At 42.1% G+C, this 21,379-nt stretch overlaps 1 protein-coding gene across 2 annotated transcripts in view; it reads left to right on the top strand.

Moving 5' to 3' along the window:
• Positions 1-21,379, top strand: part of MSL3 (MSL complex subunit 3) — a 199,092-nt gene that overhangs the window by 24,184 nt on the left and 153,529 nt on the right. For both annotated transcript variants that reach the window (XM_053707590.1, XM_053707591.1), the window contains one exon: positions 9,937-10,025. In XM_053707590.1, coding sequence (XP_053563565.1) covers positions 9,937-10,025 — 89 coding nt within the window. The remainder of the gene's footprint in view (positions 1-9,936; positions 10,026-21,379) is intronic.

Below are 21,379 nucleotides of genomic sequence, written 5' to 3'. Positions count from 1 at the left end.
CACCATGCACTGTGCCACTGCGACGGGACCTTCTGATTCAAGGTCCGTTCAAGCATCCAAATCTAATTTCTCTGCAACTGACTGCTTGGAGATTGAACGCTTGATTTTATCAAAGCAGGGTTTTACTGAGTCAGTCATAGATACCTTGATTCAGGCTTGAAAGCCTGTCACCAGGAAAATCTATCATAAGATATGGCGTAAATGATCAGGATTCCTTTGATTTTGTCCTTTCTCCAAGAAGGATTGGAGAAGGGGCTATCAGCTAGTTCCCTAAAGTGGACAGATATCTGCTTTATCAATTCTACTGCACAAGCGTCTGGCAGATGGATTCCTCCCTAAGGTTGTTTTTAACAGGAATATCAATCAGGAAATTGTTGTTCCTTCTCTGTGTCCTAATCCTTCTTCCAAGAAGGAACGTCTGTTGCATAACTTGGACGTGGTTCGTGCCTTGAAGTTTTATTTGCAGGCAACCAAAGATTTTTGCAAATCTTCTTCTTTGTTTGTTGTCTATGCTGGAAAGCGTAGAGGTCAAAAGGCTACGGCTACCTCTTTCCTTTTGGCTGAAAAGCATCATCTGTTTGGCTTATGAGACTGCTGGACAGCAGCCTCCTGAAAGAATTGCAGCTCACTCCACTAGAGCAGTGGCTTCCACATGGGCTTTTAAAATTGATGCCTCTGTTGAACAGATTTGTAAGGCTGCGACTTGGTCTTCGCTTCATACCTTTTCCAAATTTTACAAATTTGATACTTTTGCTTCTTCGTAGGCTATTTTTGGGAGAAAGGTTTTGCAGGCAGTGGTGCCTTCCGTTTAGGTTCCTGTCTTGTCCCTCCCTTCATCCATGTCCTAAAGCTTTGGTATTGGTATCCCACAAGTTAGGATGAATCTGTGGACTCGGTACATCTTGCAAAAGAAAACAAAATTTATGCTTACCTGATAAATTTCTTTCTTTCTCCTGTTAAGTGTAGTCAGTCCACGGGTCATCCATTACTTATGGAATATTTCTCTTCCCAACAGGAAACTGCAAGAGAATTACCCAGCAGAGCTTGCTATATAGCTCCTCCCCTCACCTGTCATACTCAGTCATTCTCTTGCAGCCTAACTAGATAGGAAGCTGTGAGAGATCTGTGGTGTTTTTTTTAACTTAGTTTATTTCTACAATCAAAAGTTTGTTATTTTTAAATGGCACCGGAGTGTGCGGTTTATTCTCAGGCAGCTTTAGAAGAAGAATCTGCCTGGGTTTTTTTCTATGGTCTTAGCAGACGTAACTAAGACCCACTGGCTGTTCTCATCTGAGGAAAAGTGAGGTAACTTCAGAGAAGGGGAATAGCATGCAGGCTCCCCTGCAACAAATGAGGTATGCGCAGTAATTTATTTTCTGAGGAATGGAATTGACTGAGAAAATACTGCTGATACCATTGTAAAGTAAGTTCAGCCTTAAATGCAGCGATAGCGACTGGTATCAGGCTGATGTGTGTGTGTGTGTGTGCACTGAATGTATTTTCTAAGGAATGGAATTGACTCTGAAAATACTGTAAATACTGAAATAATGTATGAGCCTTAACTGCAGTAAAAGCGACTGGTAGCAGGCTTGTAAATAATAATACATAACTTTTAAATGTATGTTTAAAACGTTTACTGGCATGTTAATCGTTTTTTGTGAGGTACTTGGTGATAAAACTTATTGGGGCTTGATTTTTACCACATGGCCATTTTTGTTTTCTGCATAGAAACAGTTTCTGAGCTTCCCCACTGTTGTAATATGAGTGGGAGGGGCCTATTTTAGCGCTTTTTTGCGCAGTAAAAATTCAGTCACATTCTGTCTACTTCATCCTCCATGATCCAGATCGTCTCTAGAGAGCTCAGGGGTCTTCAAAATCCATTTTGAGGGAGGTAATCAGTCACAGTAGTCCTTTGACAGTGTATTTGACTGTGAGAAAAACGTTAATTATATAATTGTTATCCGTTTTTGGGTACTAAGGGGTTAATCATCCATTTGCTGGTGGGTGCAATCCTTTGCTAACTTAATACATTTACTGTGAAAATTTGGTTGCTATAACTATTTTTGTTCATTGTTATTTCAACTGTCAGTTTTTCTGTGCTTCTTAAAGGCACAGTAACGTTTTTTATATTGCTTGTAAATTAATTTTGAAAAGTATTTCCAAGTTTGCTAGTCTCATTGCTAGTTTGTTTAAACATGTCTGACTCAGATGAATCTCTTAGTTCACTATGTTTAAAGGCCAATGTGGAGCCCAATAGAAATTTATGTACTAATTGCATTGATGCTAATTTAAATAAAAGTCAATCTTTACATGTAAAGAAATTATCACCAGACGACGAGGGGGAAGTTATGCCGACTAACTCTCCTCACGTGTCAGTACCTGCGCCTCCCGCTCAGGAGGTGCGTGATTTTGTGGCGCCAAGTACATCAGGGAGGCCCTTACAAATCACTTTGCAAGACATGGCTACTGTTATGACAGAAGTATTATCTAAGTTGCCAGATTTAAGAGGCAAGCGCGATAGCTCTGGGTTAAGGATAGAGTGCGCGGATGAGAGCCATGTCAGATACTGCGTCACAGTTTGCAGAACGTGAGGACGGAGAGCTTCATTCTGTGGGTGATGGATCTGATCCAGGGAGACTGGATTCAGAGATTTCCAATTTTAAATTTAAGCTAGAGAACCTCCGCACATTGCTAGGGGAGGTATTAGCGGCTCTGAATGATTGTAACACGATTGCAATTCCAGAGAAATTATGTAGGTTGGATAAATACTATGCGGTACCGGTGTATACTGACGTATTTCCTATACCAAAAAGGCTTACAGAGATTATTAGCAAGGAGTGGGATAGACCTGGTGTGCCTTTTACCCTTCCTCCCATATTTAGGAAAATGTTTCCTATTGACGCCACCACACGAGACTTATGGCAGACGGTCCCTAAGGTGGAGGGAGCAGTTTCTACTTTAGCTAAGCGTACCACTATCCCGGTGGAGGATAGTTGTGCCTTTTCAGATCCAATGGATAAAAAATTAGAGGGTTACCTTAAGAAAATGTTTGTTCAACAAGGTTTTATTTTACAGCCCCTTGCATGCATTGCGCCTGTCACTGCTGCGGCAGCATTCTGGTTTGAGTCTCTGGAAGAGGCCATTCGCTCAGCTCCATTGGATGAAATAATGAACAAGCTTAAAACACTTAAGCTAGCTAACTCATTTGTTTCTGATGCCGTTGTGCATTTAACCAAACTTACGGCTAAGAACTCCGGATTCGCCATCCAAGCGCGCAGAGCGCTATGGCTTAAATCCTGGTCAGCTGACGTGACTTCTAAATCTAAATTGCTTAATATTCCTTTCAAAGGGCAGACCTTATTCGGGCCCGGCTTGAAAGAAATTATTGCTGACATTACGGGAGGTAAGGGCCATGCTCTACCTCAGGACAGGGCCAAATCAAAGGCCAAACAGTCTAATTTTCGTGCCTTTCGTAACTTCAAGGCAGGAGCAGCATCAACTTCCTCCGCTCCAAAACAGGCAGGGCTGGAAAGTTAACCAGTCCTGGAACAGGGGCAAGCAGGCCAAGAAACCTGCTGCTGCCCCCAAGACAGCATGAAGAGAGGGCCCCCTATCCGGAAACGGATCTAGTGGGGGGCAGACTTTTTCTCTCTTCGCCCAGGCTTGGGCAAGAGATGTCCAGGATCCCTGGGCGTTGGAGATCATATCCCAGGGATACCTCCTGGACTTCAAGACTTCTCCTCCACGGGGGAGATTTCATCTTTCAAGGTTATCAGCAAACCAAACAAAGAAAGAGGCGTTTCTACGCTGTGTACAAGACCTCTTACTAATGGGGGTAATCCACCCAGTTCCGCGGACGGAACACGGGCAGGGATTCTATTCAAATCTATTTGTGGTTCCCAAAAAAGAGGGAACCTTCAGACCAATCTTGGACTTAAAAATCCTAAACAAATTTCTAAGAGTTCCATCATTCAAAATGGAGACTATTCGAACCATCCTTCCCATGATCCAAGAGGGTCAGTACATGACCACGGTGGACTTAAAGGATGCCTACCTTCACATACCGATTCACAAGGACCATTACCGGTATTTGAGATTTGCCTTCCTAGACAGGCATTACCAGTTTGTAGCTCTTCCCTTCGAAATTAGCTACGGCTCCAAGAATCTTTACAAAAATTCTAGGATCACTTCTGGCGGTACTAAGACCGCGAGGCATAGCGGGGACTCCGTACCTAGACGACATTCTGATACAAGCGTCAAGTTTTCAAACTGCCAAGTCTCATACAGAGATATTTCTGAGGTCGCATGGGTGGAAGGTGAACGTGGAAAAGAGTTCTCTATTACCACTTACAAGAGTTCCCTTTCTAGGGACTCTTATAGATTCTGTAGAGATGAAAATTTACCTGACAGAGGCCAGGTTATTAAAACTTCTAAATGCTTGCCGTGTCCTTTACTCCATTCCACACCCGTCAGTAGCTCAGTGCATGGAAGTAATCGGCTTAATGGTAGCGGCAATGGGACATAGTACCATTTGCGCGCCTGCATCTCAGACCGCTGCAATTGTGCATGCTAAGTCAGTGGAATGGGGATTACTCAGATTTGTCCCCCCTACTAACTCTGGATCAAGAGACCAGAGATTTTCTTCTATGGTGGCTCTCTCGGCCACATCTGTCCAAGGGGATGACCTTTCGCAGGCCAGATTAGACGATTGTAACAACAGACGCCAGCCTTCTAGGCTGGGGAGCAGTCTGGAATTCCCTGAAAGCTCAGGGATTATGGACTCAGGAGGAGAAACTCCTCCCAATAAATATTCTGGAGTTAAGAGCAATATTCAATGCTCTCCTAGCTTGGCCTCAGTTAGCAACTCTGAGGTTCATCAGATTTCAGTCGGACAACATCACTACTGTGGCTTATATCAACCATCAAGGGGGAACCAGAAGTTCCCTAGCGATGTTGGAAGTCTCAAAGATAATTCGCTGGGCAGAGTCTCACTCTTGCCACCTGTCAGCGATCTACATCCCAGGCGTGGAGAACTGGGAGGCGGATTTTCTAAGTCGCCAGACTTTTCATCCGGGAGAGTGGGAACTTCATCCGGAGGTCTTTGCTCAACTGGTTCGTCGTTGGGGAAAACCAGATCTGGATCTCATGGCGTCTCGTCAGAACGCCAAGCTTCCTTGTTACGGATCCAGGTCCAGGGACCCGGGAGCGGTGCTGATAGATGCTCTGACAGCCCCTTGGGTCTTCAACATGGCTTATGTGTTTCCACCATTCCCAATGCTTCCTCGTTTGATTGCCAAGATCAAACAGGAGAGAGCTTCGGTGATTCTGATAGCGCCTGCGTGGCCACGCAGGACCTGGTATGCAGACCTAGTGGACATGTCGTCCTGTCCACCGTGGTCTCTGCCTCTGAGACAGGACCTTCTAATTCAGGGTCCTTTCAAACATCCAAATCTAATTTCTCTGAGGCTGACTGCATGGAGATTGAACGCTTGATTCTATCAAAGCGTGGTTTCTCGGAGTCGGTTATTGATACCTTAATACAGGCTAGGAAGCCTGTTACCAGAAAAATTTACCATAAAATATGACGTAAATATTTACATTGGTGCGAATCCAAGTGTTACTCATGGAGTAAGGTTAGGACTCCTAGGATATTGTCCTTTCTACAAGAGGGTTTAGAAAAGGGCTTATCTACTAGTTCGTTAAAGGGACAGATTTCTGCTCTGTCTATTCTTCTACACAAACGTCTGGCTGAAGTTCCAGGCTTTCTGTCAGGCTTTAACTAGTATTAAGCCTGTGTTTAAGTCTGTTGCTCCGCCGTGGAGCTTAAACTTAGTTCTTAATGTTCTTCAAGGCGTTCCATTTGAACCCCTTCATTCCATTGATATCAAGTTGTTATCTTGGAAAGTTCTGTTTTTGATGGCTATTTCCTCGGCTCGGAGAGTCTCTGAGTTATCTGTCTTACATTGTGATTCTCCTTATCTGATTTTCCATTCAGACAAGGTAGTTCTGCGTACTAAACCTGGGTTCTTACCTAAGGTAGTTACTAACAAGAATATCAATCAAGAGATTGTTGTTCCATCTCTGTGTCCTAACCCTTCTTCAAAGAAGGAACGACTTTTGCATAATCTGGACGTAGTCCGTGCCCTGAAATTCTATTTGCAGGCAACTAAGGATTTTCGTCAAACTTCTTCCCTGTTTGTCGTTTACTCTGGACAGAGGAGAGGTCAAAAGGCTTCGGCTGCCTCTCTCTCTTTTTGGCTTCGTAGCATAATACGATTAGCCTATGAGACTGCTGGACAGCAGCCCCCTGAAAGGATTACAGCTCATTCTACTAGAGCTGTGGCTTCCACCTGGGCCTTTAAAAATGAGGCCTCTGTTGAACAGATTTGCAAGGCTGCGACTTGGTCTTCGCTTCACACTTTTTAAAAATTTTACAAATTTGACACTTTTGCTTCCTCGGAGGCTGTGTTTGGGAGAAAGGTACTTCAGGCAGTGGTTCCTTCTGTTTAATGTTCCTGCCTTGTCCCTCCCTTCATCCGTGTACTTTAGCTTTGGTATTGGTATTCCATAAGTAATGGATGACCCGTGGACTGACTACACTTAACAGGAGAAAACATAATTTATGCTTACCTGATAAATTCCTTTCTCCTGTAGTGTAGTCAGTCCACGGCCCACCCTGTTTTTACGGCAGGTCTAAATTTTAATTAAACTCCAGTCACCACTGTACCCTATGGTTCCTCCTTTCTCGTATGCTTGGTCGAATGACTGAGTATGACAGGTGAGGGGAGGAGCTATATAGCAAGCTCTGCTGGGTAATTCTCTTGCAGTTTCCTGTTGGGAAGAGAAATATTCCATAAGTAATGGATGACCCGTGGACTGACTACACTACAGGAGAAAGGAATTTATCAGGTAAGCATAAATTATGTTTTTGCGATGTACTGAGTCCACGGCCCGCCCTGTCTATTTTAGTATTTTTTATGTACACTTCAGTCACCTCTGCACCTTATAGTTTCTCCTTTTCTTCCTTGGCCTTTGGTCGAATGACTGGGGGGTGGAGTAAAGGGGGGAGCTATTTAGACATCTCTGCTGTGATGCTCTCTTTGCTACTTCCTGTCAGGAAGGACAATATCCCACAAGTTACGATGAATCCGTGGACTCGGTACATCGCAAAAGAAAGAAATTTAACAGGTAAGCATAAATTTTGTTTTTTAACCCCTTAATGACCGCAGCACTTTTCCATTTTCTGTCCGTTTGGGACCAAGGCTATTTTTACATTTTTGCGGTGTTTGTGTTTAGCTGAAATTCTCCTCTTACTCATTTACTGTACCCACACATATTATATACCGTTTTTCTCGCCATTAAATGGACTTTCTAAAGATACCATTATTTTCATCATATCTTATAATTTACTATAAAAAAAATTATAAAATATGAGGAAAAATTGAAAAAAAATACACTTTTTCTAACTTTGACCCCCAAAATCTGTTACACATCTACAACCACCAAAAAACACCCATGCTAAATAGTTTCTAAATTTTGTCCTGAGTTTAGAAATACCCAATGTTTACATGTTCTTTGCTTTTTTTGCAAGTTATAGGGCCATAAATACAAGTAGCACTTTGCTATTTCCAAACCATTTTTTTTTCAAAATTAGCTCTAGTTACATTAGAACACTAATATCTTTCAGGAATCTCTGAATATCCATTGACATGTATATATTTTTTTTTTAGTAGACATCCCAAAGTATTGATCTATGCCAATTTTGGTATATTTCATGCCACCATTTCACCGCCAAATGCGATCAAATAAAAAAAATTGTTCACTTTTTCACAAATTTTTTCACAAACTTTAGGATTCTCACTGAAATTATTTACAAACAGCTTATACAATTATGGCACAAATGGTTGTAAATTCTTCTCTGGGATCCCCTTTGTTCAGAAATAGCAGACTTATATGGCTTTGGTGTTGCTTTTTGGTAATTAGAATGCCACTAAATGCCACTGCGCACCACACGTGTATTATGCCCAGCAGTGAAGGGGTTAATTAGGGAGCATGTAGGGAGCTTTTTGGGGTAATTTTAGCTTTAGTGTAGTGTAGTAGACAACCCCAAGTATTGATCTAGGCCCATTTTGGTATATTTCATGCCACCATTTCACCGCCAAATGCGATCAAATTAAAAAAAAACGTAAAATTTTTCACAATTTTAGGTTTCTCACTGAAATCATTTACAAACAGCTTGTGCAATTATGGCACAAACGGTTGTAAATGCTTCTCTGGGATCCCCTTTGTTCAGAAATAGCAGACATATATGGCTTTGGCGTTGCTTTCTGGTATTTAGAAGGCCGCTAAATGCCGCTGCGCATCACACGTGTATTATGGCGAGCAGTGAAGGGGTTAATTAGGTAGCTTGTAGGGAGCTTGCAGGGTTAATATCACATTTAGTGTAGAGCTCAGCCTCCCACCTGAAACATCAGACCCCCTGATCCCTCCCAAACAGCTCTCTTCCCTCCCCCACCCCACAATTGTCCCCGCCATCTTAAGTACTGGCAGAAAGTCTGCCAGTACTAAAATAAAAGCTATATTTGTTGTTTTTTTGTGTTTTTAAAAAGCATATTTACATATGCTGCTGTGTACTATCCCCCCCTTAGCCCCCAACCTCACTGATCCCCCCCAAACAGCTCTATAACCCTCCCAATCTAACTTAATATGCGCCATCTTGGGTACTGGCAGCTGTCTGCCAGTACCCAGTTTAGAAGAAAATATGGTTTTTTTTTATTTTTATTACAATTTTCTGTAGTGTAGCTTCCCCCCCACACAAAACCAACCCCCCACCCCTCCACGATCTATTTTTGTGCTTTTGCACAAACAAGATTGGGCCCTTTTTCCTATCAATATCCTATCAGTATTTTCCGTAGTGTAGCGGTTCCCACCCGCTCCCGCCCCGTGCACGCGCCCACCCGCCAACCTCCGTGCACGTGCGCGCTCCCGCGCGCCTCCGATCCCGCCCCCGCGCGCGCCCCCGCCTCCGATCCCGCCCCCGCGCGCGCCCCCGCCTCCGATCCCGCCCCCCTTGATGGCAGAACATACACCGATAGCCGCCCACCCGCCTCCCAAGTCGACTCCCACCCACCAACGATACCGGCCATCGATGTCCGGTGCAGGGAGGGCCACAGAGTGGCTCTCTCTGCATCGGATGGCCATGTAAAGTTATTGCAGGATGCCTCCATATCGAGGCATCACTGCAATAACCGGAAAGCAGCTGGAAGCGAGCAGGATCGCTTCCAGCTGCTTTCCACACCGAGGACGTGCAGGGTACGTCCTCAGGCATTAACTGCCTTTTTTTTGACGACGTACCCTGCACGTCCTCGGTCATTAAGGGGTTAAATTATAGGTTTCCTCACCTCCCCCATTTACCCCCTTTAAATAGATTTTTTGGGAAATGGTAAAACACGTGTTTCTTTTTAAAGGAGAATCTAAATACCAATTTTCACGTCTGTAACATCTTTGTTTTTTTGAGATATAGGTATCTTCATAATAAAATTCACCCCCATAGTGACGTCCTTTCCAAAAATCCTTTCTTAGTGGGTGCCTATGTCATAAAAACATCGTACCTTCCAAATTTCACGTTCTTAGGTGTGCTGGGCATTGAGTCAGTCATGACTTCTTATAATTGTTTTTTTTTTTTCTCTCTAGGTGTCTAATTTTTAAATGACAGGAAAAAACTTTCTTGACCATATAAAACCATTTACAAATTAGGTGACAAAATATTTTTTACTACAAAGCTCTAAGTATGTAGTGTTTTAAAAGAATGTTTGTTCTAAAAGTAAATTATTTCTAAGGCACTAAGACTGTTTATATTATGTTGTAGAGCACAAAAGATGATGCAAATGTTTAACAAAAACATTTGAATTAACAGTTGCTATATTTACCTTGCAGCATTGAGTAGTTCATCAGAGGACAGTGACGAAGGAACTGATGAAGAAATAAAAAGTGAAGAAAGTGATTTTGAAGAAAAAGTAGAAATGGTATGTAGTTGCAAAGAAAACTCTTATTATTACTATTATTTGAGCTAATTAAATGTTGGGAATGGAGATAGTTGGCAAATCCAATAAACTTATGACTACTCTTTAAATATCACAGTTAACATGTTTATCAGCACTTGTTATTGAGCAAATATAGCTACTTGTCTTATAAAAATGTTATGCAAAAGTTTGAAGCTCCTACCAGTCAACATTTCACAGTCTGCACTTGCAGTGTTACCGAAATTTACCATATTTTGCACTTCTACTCATAACACCATCTAATAAAAAATATTCTATAATAATATTGCACACAAAACATATAAAGATATGAGATCTCAGGTGTTAGAAAAAAAATAAGGCAGGCAAAGTGCTTTAACATTGTTGCATACATTTACATGTCTAAATATAGGTGTGTGTGTGTGTATTTGCCCCAGGATAAAAAAAAAAAAACTAGAGCTAAGTACAAATGACAACCATTTTCACTCCTTTCACCAATCCACAAATCGGAAACCATCTTCATCTCTGGAGTCAGACTCCACAACATCCACGTCCAGTCCAGTCTGGAATAAATCCAAGCAAAACAAGGCTACTTCCAATTCAAAATTGGCATGAAAATGCGACCCCCGATCCAGATTCTATGCTGGTAAGGGGCAGGTTGAGACCAGGTCTTCCTATAAAGACTGTCTGTTCAGGACCCCTCGGTTATTGACATTTATTTCCCAGGGGTAAAGGATAGGTTTGTCTGAACGAGGTACAGAGATCTCTCCCAGGTAGTCTTCCAGCTGTATAGTAGCAGCTTTTGGAGCACTGCTCTCAGACGTACAATAAAACAAATAACAGCAATTTGTATTGGCAGAACAGAAGTTAATTTTTTTAGTTAAGTCTCAACTCCATCTTAATATGAAATGGGAACATGTAGTTTGTAAAAACGCCACAAGATGCTGTATGGGTAAGATCTTGAGGTATCGGTTTAAGTATTGGAGCATTTGCACGAGTACAAGTACTCCTGCAAATACTTGTTATCGGCACTGATACTGGTATCGGTGCAACCCTACTTTGCTTAGCTTCATGATTAAAGAGTTTGATTTACAGGGCTTCCTTGGAGGAGGGCCTGTCACCGCCTTCAAAAATTATAGCTTGTTCTGTTTCTAAGTCTTGGGCTTTTAAAGGGACAGTCTACAATAGAATTTGTATTGTTTTAAAAGACAGATAATCCCTTTTATTACCCATTACCCAGTTTTGCATAACCAACACAGTTATATTAATATACTTTTTACCTCCTGTGATTACCTTGTACCTAAGCATCTTCTGACAGCTCCCTGATCACATTGACTAGCATTTAGTACTGTTGTGCTAAATCTTAAATAACTACATGGGCGTGAACACAATGTTATCTATATAGCCCACACAAACTAGCAGTCTCCTGTTGTGAAAAGCAAATACAAAAGAATGTGATAAGGGGCTGTCTTTAGTGGCTTAGAAACAGGTAGACATTTAGAGATATAAATGTTATAAAGTATATTAATATAACAATGTTGGTTGTGCAAAGCTGGGAAATAGTTAGTAAAGGCATTATCTATCTTTTTAAACAATAATTATTTTATTGTAGACTGTCCCTTTTAAGAATGAGGCTTTATTAGAACACATTTGCAAGGCTGCAACTTGGTTATCTTTGCCTACTTTACCTAAATTTTATGATTTTGATGTGTTTGCCTCGGCGGCTGCAGCAGCTTTTGGGAGGAAGTTTTTTCAGGCTGTGGTTCCTGGTAAATAGGTGCCTGACTTTCCTTTTTCCCACCCATTTCCTTTGTGGACTCAACAGCTTCGGTATTTGTTCCCAACAGTAAGGAATTCATGGACTCTCACCACATTAAGGAAGAAAACATAATTTATTCTTATCTGATAAATTCCTTCCTGGTCAAGCTTCATATTGAGCACCACTATCTTGGAGCTTAGGTATTCTTAACTGTTAAAGAAGTGGTGCAGGTTCACCAGTCAGTGACATTGCTGCTTTAACAGCTTCAGGTTCTGTGTTCTTCAGGTTAGCTTGCACAATACAGAGCTGGAGATTTACATTTGGCAATGGCCTTTTTTTGTGTGTCATGTAACTTTTATATGTGTATAAAAACTGCCAAAATATATCATTTTTGCTCTGTATTGTTTGCACTTACCCAAAGTGCATGATAGAGCTGTGAAAACCTGGCAACATCTGTAAATGTTTTCCACTTTTGTCACAGGGTACAAGAATGTGAGCTCCAAGATAGTGGTGTCCAGGGTGAAAATGTAGACCTTTACAAACCAGCACCTGTAAAGTGTTAAATTTAGATATAAGCTGCAGGCACAGGAGAAAAAAATGATAGAATGTCGAGTAGTAAACATTTTGTTGAAGTACCCTGTATCACCATGCACAGGTTCAGATATTTGTACTGTTACCAGCTAACACTGCTGGTGATACTGTTTGAATTATCTTGTTTTGTTGTTTCACTAATCTTTTATCTCCTGCATTTACACAGCACATGGCATAACTTCACTTTTTGATTTACTCTGGATGTCGTTGATTTTGACATTTTAAGTAGAAATTCAAACTTAAAATTGTGCTTAGTTCTCTTGGTATGCTTTGTTATAGAGTAGGGCTGCACGTTTAATCTTGGATTTTAAACCGTGATTAATTGCTGCGGTTTTAAAACCGCGAGAGTACGCGATTTATAACCCCTCACACTATGATGAGATGCCCCTATAGGTACTGGAGTTGCGGCTCCGTAGTGGCCCTCAGTCGATCCATTTTCTTTGGGAGATACAGCAGTAAGGGAGGTCTGCGATCCTGCAGTGGTAGAACTCTCGATATTACCACCACAGGATCGGTCTAGTTTAGCCTCATGGCTTTTAGAGCTTAGATCACAGCAAACTTGATCAGACTGTTCCCTATATGTTTGCACGCTCTCAGGCTCCACCTTGACACTGCGGATGGAGCGTTTTTGGACTTATGTCTTTGATTATTTTTTTTATTGAAGCCCGTATTTACTGTGGATGCGGCACCGCGGGGCTTGGCGCCAATTCCTTAACGGCGTTAACAGCCATTCCTAGAGAAGTACCATCTAGACCAGAGCTTTCCAAATTTTCATGTTGGTGACACACTTTCTCCTACATTGGTGTATCCGGTCCACGGCTTCATCCTTACTTGTGGGATATTCTCAATCCCTACAGGAAGTGGCAAAGAGAGCACACAGCAGAGCTGTCCATATAGCTCCCCTCAGGCTCCGCCCCCCCCCAGTCATTCTCTTTGACGCTCTAACTAGTAGCATCTCCACGGGGGTGGTAAAGAGTATGTGGTGTTAGTTGTAGTTTTTTATTTCTTCTATCAAGAGTTTATTTTAAAATAGTGCCGGCTTGTACTATTTACTCTGCAGCAGAAAGTGATGAAGATTTCTGCTGAGAGGAATATGATTTTAGCACCAGTAACTAAAATCCATTGCTGTTCCCACGCAGGACTGTTGAAACCAGAGAACTTCAGTTGGGGGGAACAGTTTGCAGGCTTAACTGCTTCAGGTATGATCAGTCATTTTTCTAACAAGACCAGGTAATGCTAGAAGACTGTCAGAAATCCCCTCTGGGATAGGTAAGCCATTTTTCTTCGACTCTGTATAAAATTATGGCTTATATTAAGGGCTCTATGCTTTTTGACACTATTGTGGGCTAAATCGATTGCCTTTTGGCATGTTTGGAGTATAAATAAGGTGTTTTTTTCAGACTTTGAAACACTTATGGGTTTAGTATTACGCCTGACAGTTACTTAGACACCTAATCTAGTCAGAAAGGCCCCTCCACTCTGGAATGTAGAGGGAGAAGGCCTCATTTTCGCGCCTCAATTGCGCAGTTGTTTTTCACTTGGCAGTTCATGCAGCTTCACGTGGGGAGTCCAGAGGCATCAGAAAGGACTTCAAAGAGGCTTATTTCCTACCTAAATAATCCCTAAGGAAGGTAAAGGCCACAGTAGAGACTGTGGCATGGGACTGTAGTGTTTTAACCGGTTAATTTCTGTTATTAACTCCGGTTTGGGCATTAAGGGGTTAATTGGTTTGAAAATGTGTGTGCAATCTTCTCAAAACATTAAGACACTGTGGTGAAAATTTCATTAAAATCGGATGTTTATTTGATGGTTTTCTGATGTTTCAGTAATAAAGTGTGCACTTTTATTATTTAAAGAGACAGTAACGTTTTTGTCAAAAATAATTTTTATTGCATTGAAGTTCTGTCTAAGTCTGTCAAACATGTCTGACCCTTCAGATAGCCTATGTTCTGTATGTTTAAAGGCCAAGGTGGTTCCCCCATTAAATTTATGTGTGAAGTGTGACATAGCGTCCAAACAGCTTAAGGACCGTACAATCACGCTTAAAGATGTAGCCCAAGATGATTCTTTAGCTGAAGGTAGTGAGGATAGCCCGCTATCCCCTCCTGTGTCAACACCAGCCATGCCTGCGCAAGCGATGCCCAGTACATCTAGCGCTCCAATTGCTATTACTATGCAGCAGTTAGCAGCAGTAATGGATAATTCTCTCGCAGCATTTTTATCCAAACTGCCAGCTTTTCCAAGGAAGCTCAGTTTTAAATACAGAAAATGAGCAAGCAGACGCAGAGGATAATTTATCTGTAGTGCCCTCACATCAATCTGACTTGGCGGTGAGGGGGGGCCTGTCTGAGGGAGAAATTTCTGACTCAGGAAAAATTTCTCAACAGGCAGAGCCTGATACCATAGCATTTAAATTTAAGCTAGAACACCTCCGCGCCCTACTTAAGGAGGTCCTAGCTACACTTGATGATTGTGAACCCTTGGTGGTCCCAGAAAAATTGTGTAAAATGGATAAATTCTTAGAGGTCCCAGTACACACTGATGCGTTTCCGATACCTAAGAGGGTGGCGGATATAGTGAATAAGGAGTGGGAGAAGCCAGGTTTACCTTTTGTTCCCCCTCCTATATTTAAGAAAATGTTCCCAATTGTTGACCCCAGAAGAGACGCGTGGCAGACGGTCCCCAAGGTAGAGGGGGCAGTTTCAACGCTAGCTAAGCGCACGACTATACCAATAGAAGACAGTTGCGCTTTCAAAGATCCTATGGATAAAAAATTAGAAGGTTTACTTAAGAAAATTTTTGTTCAACAAGGTTTTCTTCTTCAACCAATTTCTTGCATTATTCCTGTAACCACTGCAGCGGCTTTTTGGTTTGAGGAACTAGAAAATTCGCTCCAGAAGGAGACTTCTTATGATGAAGTCATGGACAGAATTCACGCCCTGAAGTTGGCTAATTCTTTCATTACAGATGCCGCTTTGCAGTTAGCTAAATTAGCGTAGAAAAATTCTGGTTTCGCAATAGTGGCTCGTAGAGCGCTTTGGCTAAAATCGTGGTCGGCGGATGTGTCGTCCAAAACAAAATTGCTTAATATTCCTTTCAAGGGTAAGACCCTATTCGGGCCAGAGTTGAAAGAGATTATTTCAGATATCACCGGGGGAAAGGGCCATGCCCTTCCACAGGATAGACCTTTCAAAGCTAGAAATAAGTCTAATTTTCGTTCCTTTCGCAATTTCAGGAACGGACCGGCTTCTGCCTCTACAGCCACTAGGCAAGAGGGTAACGCATCCCAGCCCAAACCAGCATGGAAACCATTGCAAGGCTGGAACAAGGGTAAACAGGCCAAGAAGCCTGCTGCTGCTACCAAGACAGCATGAAGGGTTAGCCCCCGATCCGGGACCGGAGTAGGGGGCAGACTTTCTCTCTTTGCTCAGGCTTGGGCAAGAGATGTTCCGGACCCCTGGGCTCTAGAAATTGTCTCTCAGGGGTATCTTCTAGAATTCAAGGACCTTCCTCCAAAGGGAAGGTTCCACATGTCTTGCTTGTCTTCAGACCAGATAAAGAGACAGGCATTCTTACGTTGCGTAGAAGACCTTTTAAAGATGCCAGTGATACACCCAGTTCCAACAGCAGATCAAGGACTGGGTTTTTACTCAAACTTGTTTGTAGTTCCCAAAAAGGAAGGAACTTTCAGGCCAATTCTGGATTTAAAAATCCTAAACAAATTCCTCAGAGCTCCATCATTCAAAATGGAAACCATTCGGACAATTTTACCAATGATCCAGGAGGGTCAATATATGACTACCGTGGACTTAAAGGATGCGTACATGCATATTCCTATCCACAAAGATCACCATCAGTTCTTAAGGTCTCACGGATGGAAGGTGAACATAGAAAAGAGTTCCCTGTCTCCGTTCATAAGGCTTCCCTTCCTGGGAACAATAATAGACTCGGTAGAAATGAAGATCTTTCTGACGAAGGTCAGGAAGTTAAAACTTTTAAACACTTGTCGAGTTCTTCAAGCCATTCCTCAACCCTCCATAGCTCAGTGCATGGAGGTAATAGGACTAATGGTGGCGGCAATGGACGTGGTTCCCTTTGCTCGAATTCATTTAAGACCACTGCAACTGTGCATGCTCAAACAGTGGAATGGGGATTATGCAGATTTGTCTCCCCAAATACAAATGGACCAGAAAACCAGAGAGTCTCTCCTCTGGTGGTTTTCTCAGGATCACCTGTCTCAGGGAATGAGTTTCCGCAGACCAGAGTGGATCATTGTCACGACCGACGCCAGCCTTTTAGGCTGGGGTGCAGTCTGGGAGTCCCTGAAAGCTCAGGGTCTTTGGTCTCGGGAAGAATCTCTTCTCCCGATAAACATTTTGGAATTGAGAGCGATATTCAATGCGCTCCAGGCATGGCCTCAACTAGCGGAGGCCAAATTCATCAGATTTCAGTCGGACAACATGACGACTGTAGCGTACATCAATCATCAGGGAGGAACAAAGAGTTCCTTGGCGATGAGGGAGGTATCCAAGATCATCAGATGGGCAGAGGATCACTCCTGCCATCTATCAGCAATTCACATCCCAGGAGTGGACAACTGGGAAGCGGATTTTCTGAGTCGTCATACTTTTCATCCGGGGGAGTGGGAACTTCACCCGGAGGTTTTTGCCCAGTTAACTCAACTATGGGGCCTTCCAGATCTGGATCTGATGGCGTCACGTCAGAACTCCAAAGTTCCATGTAACGGGTCCAGGTCCAGGGATCCCAAGGCGACATTGGTAGATCAATCTAGCTTATGTCTTTCCACCGTTTCCTCTTCTCCTCCGGCTAGTAGCCAGGATCAAACAGGAGAAGGCTTCGGTAATTCTAATCGCTCCTGCGTGGCCACTCAGGACTTGGTATGCAGACCTGGTGAATATGTCATCGGTTCCACCATGGAAGCTACCTTTGAGGCAGGACCTTCTAATCCAAGGTCCATTCCAACATCCAAACCTAGTTTCTCTGCAACTGACTGCTTGGAGATTGAACGCTTGATTCTAACTAAGCGTGGGTTTTCGGAATCAGTGATAGATACTTTGATTCAGGCTAGAAAGCCTGTTACCAGGAAAATTTACCATAAGATATGGCGAAAATCTTTGCTGGTGCGAATCCAAGGGTTACTCATGGAGTAAGATTAAGATTCCAAGTATTCTATCCTTTCTCCAAGAAGGATTGGAGAAAGGTCTGTCAGCTAGTTCCCTAAAAGGACAGATATCTGCTCTGTCTGTCCTGTTGCACAAGCGTCTGGCAGCCGTGCCAGATGTTCAGGCGTTCGTACAGGCTTTAGTCAGAATCAAGCCTGTCTACAGACCTGTGGCTCCTCCATGGAGTCTAAATTTAGTTCTTTCAGTTCTTCAAGGGGTTCCGTTTGAACCTCTACATTCCATGGATATTAAGTTACTATCTTGGAAAGTTTTGTTTTTGGTTGCTATTTCTTCTGCTAGAAGAGTTTCTGAATTGTCTGCTTTGCAGTGTAATTCACCCTATCTGGTGTTTTATACAGATAAGGTAGTTTTACGTACCAAGCCTGGTTTTCTTCCAAAAGTGGTTTCCAATAAGAATATTAACCAGGAAATAGTTGTTCCTTCTCTGTGTCCTAATCCAGTTTCTAACAAGGAACATCTATTACACAATCTTGATGTGGTTCGTGCTTTGAAGTTTTATCTAAAAGCAACTAAAGACTTCAGACAAAGATCGTCCCTGTTTGTCGTCTATTCTGGCAAGAGGAGAGGTCAAAAGGCGACTGCGACCTCTCTATCTTTCTGGCTGAAAAGCATCATCCGGTTGGCCTATGAGACTGCTGGAAGGCAGCCTCCTGAACGAATTACAGCTCACTCTACTAGAGCTGTGGCTTCCACATGGGCTTTCAAGAATGAGGCTTCTGTTGAACAGATCTGTAAGGCAGCGACTTGGTCTTCACTGCATACATTTGCCAAATTTTACAAATTCAATACTTTTGCTTCTTCGGAGGCTATTTTTGGGAGAGAGGTTTTGCAAGCAGTGGTGCTTTCCATTTAGGTTACCTGACTTGTTCCCTCCCTTCATCCGTGTCCTAAAGCTTTGGTATTGGTTCCCACAAGTAAGGATGAAGCCGTGGACCGGATACACCAATGTAGGAGAAAACAGAATTTATGTTTACCTGATAAATTTTCTTTCTCCTACGGTGTATCTGGTCCACGGCCCACCTTGGCATTTGGTCAGGTTTAAATTTTATTTTTTGTAAACTACAGTCACCACTGCACCCTATGGTTCTCCTTTTTCTGCTAACCGTCGGTCGAATGACTGGGAGGGCGGAGCCTGAGGGGAGCTATATGGACAGCTCTGCTGTGTGCTCTCTTTGCCACTTCCTGTAGGGATTGAGAATATCCCACAAGTAAGGATGAAGCCGTGGACCGGATACATCGTAGGAGAAAGAAATTTATCAGGTAGACATAAATTCTGTTTTTTAAACCTATATAATTTTGTGACACAGTAATTCAGTTGTACTAGCGAACAGGAGGTTAAACTAACTTGATTTAAGAAATACGGACACATACATAAATTGTATAATAACAAAATGTATTTACAAGTAACAGTATGTATGTGCAAGAATTAAAAAAAAAAAAAGTTTAATACCACCAATAGCTACTTACTATTTTAAAAGGATGTATGAGGTTGATGGGATGAACACAGTTTCTGAATATTTGGTGGAATATTAAAGACACTCGCATTTCATCAAGCATTTTTAAGCTTCCATTTCCTATACATATATCAAGAGCAGCAATGCACTACTGGGAGCTAGCTACAAAAAAAGTTTGACTTCAGCTCAGCATTTAAGATGCCGCCCTCAGACCGCTGCGAGTTGCACTGACTATTGCCTGTGCTGCAAACACATTGCTGTCCCACTCACTCACTACACGTGCAGTCACGAGCCGATTGAGAAGACTACACGTGCAGTCAGGAGCCAATGTGCGGCCAAAGCCTCCAATGGGAATAGTTTCAGTTCCCACTGAGCTGCACTCAAAAAAAAAAAAAAAAAAAAAATTGTGCTGAAGCAGGGACACACCTACACACTGCTGCCGACACACTGTGTCACAACACACAGTTTGGAAAGCACTGATCTAGACAATAGGGTACTTGAATGGATTCTCCCTTAGTGTGATTGAAGGGGACCTACGATATGGGGCATATGATTAGTGTCCTTGCATGAGGTGGGATATGTATGTCAGACATACTAGATCTTTATACCGGTGCATATTTGGAAGAGGCTGGTACCTTGGTCTTTATTGTAAGAGAGATGACACTATAGTAAACCTTGGTATAGACATATATTATCTGCCTTATTGTCACCTATCAACATTGAGTTGCAGTACTTGCACTTATTTATCTAACAGTTATAGCAGTGAATACTGTATGGTTGATGCTTGTTTGCTAAAATATTTATTAAAAGAATTAAAAAAAAAAAAATGTGTGTGTGTGTATGTATATATATATATATATGTGTATGTATATATATATATATATATATATATATATATATATATATATATATATCCAACATTTAAAGGAGATTTGTAATGTGGAAATGCAATGCTCTATGTTGTTAAAACATTTTTATTTTAAACAAATTAACAACTCTTTCTCCAACATAGGTGTGTCCGGTCCACGGCGTCATCCTTACTTGTGGGATATTCTCTTCCCCAACAGGAAATGGCAAAGAGCCCAGCAAAGCTGGTCACATGATCCCTCCTAGGCTCCGCCTACCCCAGTCATTCTCTTTGCCGTTGTACAGGCAACATCTCCACGGAGATGGCTTAGAGTTTTTTAGTGTTTAACTGTAGTTTTTCATTATTCAATCAAGAGTTTGTTATTTTCAAATAGTGCTGGTACGTACTATTTACTCAGAAACAGAAAAGAGATGAAGAATTCTGTTTGTATGAGGAAAATGATTTTAGCAACCGTAACTAAAATCCATGGCTGTTCCACACAGGACTGTTGAGAGCATTAACTTCAGTTGGGGGAACAGTTTGCAGTCCTTTGCTGCCTGAGGTATGACACATTCTAACAAGACGATGTAATGCTGGAAGCTGTCATTTTCCCTATGGGATCCGGTAAGCCATGTTTATTTCGATTGTAAATAAGGGCTTCACAAGGGCTTATTTAGACTGTAGACATTTTTTGGGCTAAATCGTTTGATATTAACACTTATTTAGCCTTGAGGAATCATTTATTCTGGGTATTTTGATATATTTATATCGGCAGGCACTGTTTTAGACACCTTATTCTTTAGGGGCTTTCCCAAAGCATAGGCAGAGTCTCATTTTCGCGCCGGTGTTGCGCACTTGTTTTTGAGAGGCATGGCATGCAGTCGCATGTGAGAGGAGCTCTGATACTGATAAAAGACTTCTGAAGGCATCTTTTGGTATCGTATTCCCCTTGGGTTTGGTTGGGTCTCAGCAAAGCAGATACCAGGGACTGTAAAGGGGTTAAAGCTTAAAACGGCTCCGGTTCCGTTATTTTAAGGGTTAAAGCTTCCAAACTTGGTGTGCAATATTTTCAAGGCTTTAAGACACTGTGGTGAAAGTTTGGTGAATTTTGAACAATTCCTTCATGTTTTTTCGCAATTGCAGTAATAAAGTGTGTTCAGTTTAAAATTTAAAGTGACAGTAACGGTTTTATTTCAAAACGTTTTTTGTACTTTCTTATCAAGTTTATGCCTGTTTAACATGTCTGAACTACCAGATAGACTGTGTTCTGAATGTGGGGAAGCCAGAATTCCTATTCATTTAAATAAATGTGATTTATGTGATAATGACAATGATGCCCAAGATGATTCCTCAAGTGAGGGGAGTAAGCATGGTACTGCATCATTCCCTCCTTCGTCTACACGAGTCTTGCCCACTCAGGAGGCCCCTAGTACATCTAGCGCGCCAATACTCCTTACTATGCAACAATTAACGGCTGTAATGGATAATTCTGTCAAAAACATTTT

Source organism: Bombina bombina, chromosome 3 (genome assembly GCF_027579735.1).
Source record: "Bombina bombina isolate aBomBom1 chromosome 3, aBomBom1.pri, whole genome shotgun sequence".
Taxonomy (NCBI): domain Eukaryota; kingdom Metazoa; phylum Chordata; class Amphibia; order Anura; family Bombinatoridae; genus Bombina; species Bombina bombina.
The sequence above is the reverse complement of the archived record's forward strand: the minus strand, read 5'-3'. Positions and strand labels throughout refer to the sequence as shown.